Here is an 11,458-nt window from a genome sequence, read left to right as displayed (position 1 = left end):
CAATAAGACTTACAACAATAACACGCACAAAGCCAGATCGGGGCACCGCCGATGGGGCCGCAGCCAGCCACATCACCAGCTGGCATAGTAACAAACATCGTGCAAGGCAGGCTGGAGCCACGCCCAGGGAACGTGTGATTGGCTGGGGTAAGGGGCTGGCCACTGATTGGTGAAAGGAAGGTGGAAGGAAGCGGCACACTGATTGGCCACCGACCATTGACATCTCAACCAATCAGTGCGGAAGGCTCAAACACTCGGCCAATCAGTGCGGAAGGCGCAAGACCACTACTTAATAGCATGTCGTTGATTAGAGGGCAAGGGCCGGTAACGTCAGAAGGCGGGAAAGACCACGAAGAAGGGAGGGACTGGTTGGGAGAGGAAGAGAGCTGATGTGACACCGCGGGTGACGAGACGACTCGCTCGCGGGCATTCTTGCTCTTCCCTGGGTTCTTCGCGGGCTCTTGGTGCTTGGGCTTGGTGCTTGGAGCGAGGCTTGGTGCTTGGAGCAAACGGGACCTTGTGTGCGGCCGACGAGCGGGCGTGCCGCTGAGCAGACGAGACGGAGCGAGCGGGTGGCTCGGGGCCTAGCAAAGCGTGAACGAAGCGGACGGAAGCCTGCTTCGCGCCAAAACCAGAGCCGGACGGAGCCTGACCGACATCACACACCCAGACAGATAAGACGCACCACATTTCCCAAAACACGATGAGACATTTATTTTCTTCAATCTCCCATTGTTTATGCAAAGTCGGTGAGTGGGGACGTCCCAACCTATAATTTAGTTTTATCGCCGCGTTTCCCTGTCCCGATATTTATTTTGAATAAACCCTTCTATTATTTTCTCTTTCATTCCAAATCCCGTGTTCGTGTGAGATTAATTTGCAGGGTTGAAGACTGCTCGGATCGCATCAGGTAAGAGCTCGCCGCTTCTTCCTCTTCCTTATTCCTCCCGTGCTTGCATAGTAAAAATCCGTTATTGATCGTCGCCTCCATTAAAGTTCGTTTGGCCATCCGCGAGCCCACAGTATTAACCGAGGGCATTCACACGACAGTAATGGAAAGGTGACGGAATTCAGGCCAGGGTCCAAATCTCACCTGCTGACAAGAATGTAACAGTGAGATGTGTGGACACGGTCAAATCTCCCACCTGGGTGGTTCCAATCTAGCAAGAGGCAGTCCTTGGGACTGTACATCATCCTCCGGGAAAGCTCAAAATATCATTCCTTCAGTTTCCAATGACGTAACAGTAAATCCAATGAGACTGCTGCCTGCGGCGTGTTCGTCGGTTCAGAATGATGTTGGCCGAGCGAGACCATTGAAGAACCACCGCATTTGTACCCTCATAATGAGGGATTTTTGCACCAATACTCAATGGTCAGTGCTACTTGTGCCACAATTTACTGTTCCCAATTCTGGACCGCACACCAGACCAACATTCCAACAGTAAAAGCAGGGTTTATTAAAGAAGTAGGGGAGGGAAGAAAAATAAGCAATATCACAATTGGAAATCCCATACAGACTTAGGGAACCAGTTCACTGGTAATTCCCTGTTTGTCGTTAAAGGCGGCAAAAAGGGTTGGCGTCAGGAAGGGCATCCGGCCGTAAAACATTGCTTCAAAAAGGGGACCGAAAAACAACAACAACCACGGTCCCCGAAAAAGGCCAACCCCCGCTTGCGGGGAAAAATGGCCTCTAAAGGTTTTTTTTTTTTTTTTTTATACAGACTCTAATCCCCATCAGCTTATGCGATAACTTAAAGCCCAAGCACTCAAATAGGAGACAGATAGAGGAAGACAAGACTGAAAGAAATCTGTCCACGTGCTATGTTCACTCGTGGTGGTTGTGGTTTAGACGGGAGTAGTATGCTCCGTGTGGGTGAGTTGCTGCGCACCGTAGTCCGGGCTCCCAATGGGCTGCGTTTCTGGGTTTTGCTTCGTCCTCCATGGTGCTGTTTCAGGGACACGGAGCTGGTCCTCACTTCACGCCTCACTCCGGTCCAGTTTCGCCCTTGCAGTGCTGATGCTTCGTTTCCTCCTTGGCATGCCTCGTGAGAACCGCTCACCACAACTCTCCTGATCAAGCAGCTCTAATTCGTCTCACACGAAGCCTCAGAACTACTGAACGCTCTGCCCTTTATAGACATCTGCGAACATGAGTGGCTTACAGACACTTCTCATCTCTTCTCGTCGGTGGGGAGGGCGACTTCAGCCACTTTCCCTCGCACACCCTTCCGACTGTGGGACTCTGGATTTCTGCTGCAACAATCTTTGACACATGACCTATCATTTCACACAGTGAACCCCCCAAAAATGCGATACATTTATTAAGGAAATATTCATTCCATCATACTCCCGTTCGCCACGATGGCCGTCCCCAAAAAACTACGCATGTATGTCTCCTCATCTATAGAATTGAAAATGGCTGGGCCAATCTCCACCAAATTTTACATTTGTGCTTGGGGCACCAGGGTCAGTTTCTGGCCCCAAAATAATTTCCCCTTCACTCCCTCGCCCGATGGGAACAGGAAACGACTTGCGATTTTCACTCGTACATGAACAATATTCATGTAGTTTAACCAGTGTCTTCTGCCGGAGGGAGCAGGTTTTGACAGCTCTTTTTGCTCCTGGAGTGAATGGGTGTTATTGCTATTATACTACTAGAATGGCACTGTTCGACGTCCAACATTGACCGATATGCCTTCACCCACATCGTTACATCATTATACATATTTGTACCAAATTTGATTTAAATCCTTTCAGCTGTTCTCAAGTATCACATTTTCACCTGACATGACCTCTGACCTTTGCCGCAGAAATCTAATCGTCTTTGTATCATAATACATACTTGCACCAGGTTTAGTCAAACTCCCGTCACTAGATAACACCATAACAGAAGTTTTACCGAATGAGACCACAGAATCGAATCGGTTTATCTTTACAGCATTATACATACTTGTTCCAAGTTTGATTAGTTCCCTTCAGCCATTCTTAGGTTGTCGTTCTTAAAGGCTCTGACCTTTGACCTCTTGATGCCAAAATCAAATCAGTTCATCTTTGCATCATAATATATAACTATACCAAGTTTGGTAACAATCTCATCACTGATTCACAAGTTAGCTCGGTAACACAATTTTTACTTGAAGGGACCTTTGACCGTTGACCCTTAACCCCAATGTCTAATCAGTTAAACTTTGCATCATCTACTATATAAGAGAGATGTCTGTCTGTCTGTGTCGCCATTTTTCTCAGATAAAAAAAAAGGATAGTTTTTTGGAGTTTTAAAAACAAAATCGGTCGATAGTGCCTAAGCCTTTTTACATTAATGACAGTTATATACAAGTACACATTCGCATAAATAAATACAAAACAATCACCAGACATTTGAACACAAATAAATCAAACAATTCCGGAAGTGTACGAAGTTGGTAGTACGGCTTCATCTTCTTCCTGATCGGCATCACACTTAACTCAGAAACGTGATGAACGCCACATTCACCCACCAGCATATATATGAACCCCCTTCCTCTCCTCCCCTTTACCCCCCCCCCCCCCCACATCCCTCCCTCCCCCGCCCGGCAACGCCGGGTACTTCTGCTAGTAATATATAACTATACCAAGTTTGGTCAAAATCCCATCACTGATTCACAGGTTAGCTCGGTAACATAATTTTTACTTAAAGGGACCTTTGACCCTTAACCCCAAAGTCGCATTAGCTACATAAATTCTACATGCTTGCACCAAGTTTGACTTGGATCCCTTCAGCTGTTCTCAAGTTATCGCAGTAACAAAACCCTATCACGGACGCCCGGACGGACAACCCGAAAACACAAGTCGGCGGAGTCATAAATATATATAAGTACAAATAAGGAACAAACAACAACACCCCCAACTATCACGACAGCAACAACAACAATTGTGTTCTAAAATATCCTTTTTCACATGTTTCACTTCATCTTACATCGTCACTGAGACTCACAGATAGACATGCAATATTTTTGTGAAGTGCAACATGCTGTGATTTCATTAAACTCGTCAAGAAGCAACAGGTAGGCACGGCAATCATACTAAAGTAAGGCAATCAGGTAAAATAAAACAAGGCAAGTCACACAGGGACAAACAATTTGGACGGGTGGAGTTTTCACATCATCAGACTTCTTCGGTCATGGTCAGTAGTACACAGCTGATGGGCAAGTTGGTGACCTCAACAGAATAAAACATCAAGGCATTGATGGTAAGGACAAGCAGCTTCATATCAGCAACATCGAATATAAATAAATTCGGACTTAAAATGTTAAGTGCAATTTATTTTCTTCAAATCAAACCCGAATCTCACCAAGCATTACTTTGTTGCACAGCTCAGCTTCTTTCCTTAACTAGATGGTATACTTACCCTGCGCAGTCAACTTATTGCGAGCCAACTCTTGTTTTTGAAGGTTTTTTTCTTTGATCCAATATGGCTGCCAGAACACGTGAGCGATGACATCATAAATTTACATTGTCGAAAATTATTGTTACGTAGATCATGCTCAATAAATTTTAAATTGATCAGACTAACCGTTTTCCCTGCAGAATTATTACGTCATAATTAAGGCACCAATGACAACATCATGAACAAAACTTATTCCCCATGTGGAGTTCTTTACAATGAGCCACGTTTCAATTTTTTTTTCCATGGAGTGGTTTTGGAGTTAGAGGTGCAATGTTTTTCGGTTTTTCCAAGATAGCACTTGTACCATGTGACCTATGACACCATAATTATGAAAAAAAATGAAACAGAGGGCGAGGCGCTCCAATGGTGAAAATTTAGTATCAATCAGACCAACAGTAGCAGAGAAAAAAATTTCATACTGATCGGATGAAGCGTTATACTTGTCGAAGTATGACGTCATAATGAAGGCACAAATAACGTCATCATTAACGTATCTTATTCCCCATGGGGAGTACTCGTCAACGAGCCATGTTTCAATTTTTTCCCAAGTAGTGGTTTCAGAGATTATAGAGGGGTAAAATTTTTCCAAGATGGCGCCCATACCACGTGACCTATGACTTCATAATTATCAGGACATTATTCTACAGGAGGAGGAGGCAGTCCTATGGTAAAATGTCGCGTCAATCGGACCAACGGTCGTCGATAAAATGAATTTTAAAAATGCAGACGCGCACATACGCCACACGTACGCAACCAAATGCCTGACCCTGCTTTTTGCTTCGCGAACGCAGGTTCGAGCCAAGTTCCCAGAAGGAACGGTTATTTACCAGTTGATAAAATACCAGTACAATCTAGTTTATTTCAAAGATATTGGTAAAGCAAGCCTGACAACCCAGAAGCCAAATTCAGACTCTGATGTTGGCGTTTTCTTCTTCGCAGGTGCAGTCGACGAGAAGTTGGACCGGCTGCGTCGATATAATTATTTCTCGACCGTTTCTTCGGCCAGTGGAAGCATAGCAACTTTCAGGATTAACTCCTTACGATACAAGCACGTCAACCGGAGCACGATGAGAATTCAGCCTTTTGTCCTGATGGCGGTGCCAATCGCGACATCTATTTGGGTCAAGGAGTCGAGATTTCCAGCAAATTTGTGTACAAAAGAAATGGATGGCCCAATTCATTTCATGAAGTAATGACTTTAAAAGGATCACCATTCATCTCAAATTGTCCACTATAATTAGGATGTCAGTGGACAATGACCCCTTTTCAACAATACCTTGGGATCTATGACATCAGCGGCAAATGAAACCAGCTTCATGTCCTTAACTGGCCCTCGATATATGAAGTAATAGAGAGAGGTGTGGGGGTCAGGGGAGGGTCGTCATGGTTGGGCCATGAGCTTTGGAGGGGTGGGCAGTGGGATTTCATTACATAATATATGGATGGTTCCCACTCAAGAAATACCACCTTGAGTATTGAATCACTTTCTCAAATCACCAAAGAAGAATCAGAAATCTATCTGCGATAGAAAATTCATTTGGTTCCATTCGTACTTGCCTCAAAATGCCACACCCTATGTCTGAGTAATAATGCCATGGTCCAGCACACAATGTGGGCCATGGTCTGCAGCACATTACACTGGCATTGACCATGACCTTGCCTCTTCAGCAGCAATCCCCAAAAATTCGATTTACCAAAGGTCAACCAGAGCTACCTGCCATAACGTTTTGCACACAGCTCATGACAGACACCCTAGATCTCAACTGATATTTTGCGAAATTCATTCCAATTCCGGGCAAAGGTGGTCACAGTACCTATCATATTAGCCCAGGGTAAATTTAGACATTTGTAGAGGTAGCTTGCTTCAAGCTACGGTCCAGAGCATAATGCAATTAGAAACCGATCATCTCAACAGAGCGGACATGACCACTTTGATGGCACCTGTGCAGGCAGCCCGCACATCAGAAAGTCCATTCAAACAGTTGATCGCTTGTACGGGAGAAGGAAATCGGGCGACCTCTACCGGTTTTTCTTTTTCCATCTTCTAGACTAAAAATCCACAAAAGCTGGGGAACCACTAAAGCCAAAGGCTTCAAGAAGAATTTTCAAATTACGATACAAGAAGATTGCTAATGGAAATCTTTACGTTTTACACTTTGCATCAGATATAATAAATAAATAAATCAGCAAACGCCTTGGATCTTCGATTTCCTTTCTCCAACATTTTGTGGATGCTGTCGAAGCATTTTGCTGCCACAGACAATTAAATTCAACCACACGAAGCACAAATGCTCAAAACACTTTATCATTCGGAGGCTCCAAAAAAACAAAACAAAGAAGCATAAATACAGAAAATTAATCAAGCAATAGAAAATTAATCAATATCTATGTTTAGAAAAACACAAATTGCTTTTCTTATCAATGGCAAAATATATGGGTTTTCCTTTGCTTCAAATACAAAATATTACTATAATACAAGTCATTTAATCTTGTGGTCACAAGCGCTGTAGTCTATATAAAACAAGATGGCGGCCATCAATGGAGAAATAGAGCAAATAGCTTGGCTTTTTGAAAACGGTTGCTCATAGAATTTCAGATGGGTTTCAATTTTTTGATGTCATCAAATACTCAGAAAAAAAAAATAACCATTCCCAAAACAAACATCCTCACATCAACAGCTCAATACATCCACAACGCTCATAAAATACATGTTAACCTCACATTGCCGCAATCAGCAATTTTATGCTTTGATTGCTTTGAGAGCAGAGTGAACTTATACAAGTGATTTGCAGAAGTTAAGGAAAACAACCAAATATATATATATTTTTAAACAAAAACACCAAATCGGATTAGAATTAGTATTGTGAAACACTTTAGATTTCTCAACTAGTCGTAGCGAGAAGATCATGTGCTTTGCCTTACTACAATGCACATCCCTCGGGTTTTCAGCAAGAAAACATGCACAAAACATGGCAAAAGCATGTAAGGACATTTTTGATTTCAACAAATGAAAAAAAAAAAGGAAAAAAAAAAGGAGCACTTAACCTTCAACTTGTGCCGCTATGAACGGGTTTCAATAACGCCTCACACTCTTGAGTTTCAGTTACAGGCTTTGGTGCCTTCGCAAATCCTATGGGATTTGGGGGGTGTATGCTGCCGATAAACAGCAAAAAGTGAAGAGTAATAGAGAAGAACGTGCGGATGGAAAAGGACGATTCACTCATTGCTGCGGGAGATCAATAGTTTGCCCGAAGTCGTTTGTTTTCCTCTTTCAACTTCTCAATCTCAGCCACTAGCTGCTGCTGATTTGACGAGTTATTTCCCAATATGGCCTCCACGATCATCTGGATACAACACCCACACGACCCATGCAAGCTCTCCTTAATATGCACAAAAGCAGGTCATGGCATAAGTAAAAAAACAAAAAACAAAAACAAACAAACAAAAAAAAACAACAATTAAATTAATTGATTAATGACTTTCCTGGAAGCAAAAGCTAAATAAAAGAAATCATCACACCTCCACTCCCAGATAACCAGGCCTTATTATATATGCACCTGAACATAAAGTTGCCCTGGGCCAAAGGTAGACATAAAACAGCTATAAATTATAATGAATTCAGCAACACCATTTAGCTGGCTCGAAGCAGCGTGATGCCTCATTTGGTCGCATTCTCGCCTCCGTGCTGTCTGGTTCTGGGTACCATTTCTAGTGGAATCATATTCTAGTAAAGAAAACTACCGGCTGGTGCAGTCGATCATGGATGGAGCATTTTCCCTTCAAAGTGGGCGTGAAGCTACCCATCTATATTTGCAAAAAGGGTGTTAAATATCCCATGAACACTCAGGCAAAATACAACAAAAAAATTCTCTGTAGATTATCAAAGTTGAGCATCTTCCCTGTTGTTACCTCCATGATGCATAGGTAGGTGTGTATTAAGGTTTGCATTCTCCGAGTCGTGTTCCAACATGCAACAGGTCAAACATAGCTTTCGCTTGTTTTTGCCTGCAATCCTTAATTATTTTCACCAACGAAGGTGCATGGAGGTTATGTTTTCACCCCTGTATGTTTGTTTGTTTGTTTGTGTTTGTTTGTTACTTGACAAATTTTTTTTTTGTTTGGACTATATGTTGATCACTCCAGTTTGTGTGTTTGTCTGTCCGCTCACTTATACTTGCCTAGAGGTCACAATTTTAAACTGATCCTCACGAAACTTCACAAAATCATAGAGTTCGTGGTCTCACAAAATCCTATATATGTTTGAGGTCAAAAGGTCAACATAGGTGAAAGGTCAACCACTTTTTTTACAAATTTCTAAAATCCTCAATTTCCATCTGATTGACTTGAAATTTGAATAGGATTTTCATATCAGCTAACTGAATTCAATGAACAACTATTTTTGAGGTCAACATAGGTCACAAGGTCAATATAGGCCAATGGTCAACCACTTTTTTTCAAATTTCTAAATTCCTCAAATTTCATCCGATTGACTTGAAATTTGAATAGGACTTTCATATCAGCAAACAGAATTAAAGCAACAACTATTTTTGAGGCAAACATAGGTCACAAGGTCAGCATAGGCCAAAGGTCAACCACCTTCAAATTTCTAAAATCCTCAATTTACATCTGATTGACTTCAAATTTGAATATAATTTTCATATCAGGGAACTGAATTCAACCACCAACTATTTTTGAGATCAACATAAGTCACAAGGTCAACATAGGCCAAAGGTCAACCACTTTTCTTCAGATTTCTAAAATCCTCAATTTTCATCGGATTGACTTGAAATTTGAATAGGATTTTCACATCAGAGAGCTGAATTCAACCACCAACTATTTTTGAGATCAACATAGGCCAAAAGGTCAACATAGGCCTAAGGTCAACCATGTTTTTCAAATTCCTAAAATCCTAAATTTTCATCTGATTGAATTGAAATCTGAATAGGATTTGCATTTCAGGTTAGTTAAACCAAGCACCAACTATTTTTGAGATCAACATAGGCCAAAAGTTCAACATAGGCCAAATTTCTAAAATCGTCACAATTTTCATCCGATTAACTCAAAATTTGAAGACTATTTGCATATCAGGTCACTTAATTCAACCACTAAATATTTTTGAGGTCAAAAGGATGCTCTACTGAGGAGTGCCATTCTATTTTGTTCTATTTTGCCAAGTGTCACTATGAATGATTTTTACCTTCGCAAAAGCGGAAGGTTATGTTTTGATCGCTGTGTATTTATTTGTATGTTTGTGTGTGTGTATGTTAATCGCATAACTCAAAAAGTATTCAACCGAATTGCATGAAATTTGGTGGGATGATTGGTTATTATACGGGACACATTTGATTAGATTTTGGGAAACAGATTTGCTCAAATTCTGACGATTTTTAACTCGATCGTATTTCACTCAAAGTTATGAGCGACTGAAGAAGAAGATGTCCATCCAGGACGTCATCACTATAACGCGATCTCCCGCGATCATTTCAACCTCAAAAAAAATTATAATTGCAGATTTGTCAAGAGATGAGGCATATTAACAAACGAATGAAACAGATTTGCTCAAATTCTGACTATTTTTAACTCGATCGTATTTCACTCAAAGTTATGAGCGACTGAAGAAGAGGATGTCCATCCAAGACGTCATCACTATAACGCGATCTCCCGCGATCATTTCAACCTCAAATGAAATTCAAATTGCAGATTTGTCAATCGGGGAGGCATATTAACAGACGAATGAAACAGATTTGCTCAAATTCTGATTTTTAAAAATCGATCGCATTTCACATAAAGTTTCACATCGCATACACTCCCATGCCAAGTACAGAACAGTAGCTGCGGCGAAGGTATGCGCTCTACCGAGTGCCCGGATTCTAGTTCATTTATTTGTTTGTCTGTGAACAAGATATCTCAAAAAGTTGTCAACAGAATCGGACAAAAATTGGCAGAGAGGTAGTGTATGTGACAAGGACGAAATGATTAGATTTTGGTTAAGATACGGGTCCGGATCCGGCTAGTATAACTTTTTTAAGTGATTCTTCACCATAGTGAGATAGGGCCAAAAACGATATATAGCAGGATATCTCAAAAAGTTGTGGACGGATTTGGATGAAACTTGGTGTACAGGTTGTGTGTGTGACGAGGACAAATATATTCGATTTTGGTGAAGATCTGAATATGGATTCTGGTATGAGAGTTATTTCATTTTAAGTGATTCTTCACCATTGAGTGATAGGGCTAAAACAGATATATAATACAACATCTCAAAAAGGTATGGACAAGTTATGACTAAATTTGGACAAGTTGGTTAGGTGACGAGAACAAGCCGATTAGATTTTAGTTCAGATCCGAACCCAGATCCGGCCTATCATTGGGATACAAAACAAACTATTCAGGCTAGTGGAGGTATGCGCTCTACCGAGTGCCGTTCGAGTTTTAACAATGTCACATTACTCTCAAACTTTACATGGCATTGCTATGCAGTTTGAAATGTGCTGACAACCTGAATGCCACACCTAACGGTATCAACGAGAATGACAGTCGGTGAAGTGCATACCTCCGCCAGGCTGAACAGTTTAAGTTTTGTAACCCACTGATGGGCTGGATCTGGATTCGGACCTGAACCAAAATCGAATGGGCTTGTTCTCGTCTCCCAACCGACTCACCCTCTCCTAACCAAAGCTTTGGCATACTCGATCCACAACGTTTTGAGATATCATGCCGTAGATCGTTTTTTGGCCCTACCTCTCAATGGTGAAGAATCACTTTGAAGATTAAAAAAATTATCGCATCCGGATCCAGATCTAAATCTTCCCCAAAATCGAACAAATTCGTCCTTTGCACACACCCGACCTGTCCGGCACATTTTGTCCAAATCCGTCCATAACGTTTTGAGATATTCAGCTCACAGACAGACAAGTGAAAACATAACCTCGGTTCACCTTCGGTGGCCGAGGTAATAACAATGTTTTTGCATCTCTGTCGTTCAAGAGGGCTCATAAGTTGCAGCTTTTGCACACACTGTGCTCACTTATT

The 11,458-nt window shown here is 41.8% G+C and overlaps 1 protein-coding gene across 2 annotated transcripts in view; it reads right to left on the bottom strand.

Annotated features, from left to right (window-relative positions):
* Positions 1-6,713: 6,713 nt before the first annotated feature.
* NEDD1 (NEDD1 gamma-tubulin ring complex targeting factor) overlaps positions 6,714-11,458 on the bottom strand; it is a 226,229-nt gene continuing 221,484 nt past the window's right edge. For both annotated transcript variants that reach the window (XM_078767272.1, XM_078767277.1), the window contains exon 18: positions 6,714-7,770. In XM_078767272.1, the coding sequence (XP_078623398.1) occupies positions 7,663-7,770 (108 nt within the window). In that variant the 3' untranslated portion in view covers positions 6,714-7,662. The remainder of the gene's footprint in view (positions 7,771-11,458) is intronic.

This window comes from Myxine glutinosa, chromosome 1 (genome assembly GCF_964187855.1).
Source record: "Myxine glutinosa chromosome 1, kmMyxGlut1.1, whole genome shotgun sequence".
NCBI classification, from domain to species: Eukaryota; Metazoa; Chordata; class Myxini; order Myxiniformes; family Myxinidae; genus Myxine; species Myxine glutinosa.
The sequence above is the reverse complement of the archived record's forward strand: the minus strand, read 5'-3'. Positions and strand labels throughout refer to the sequence as shown.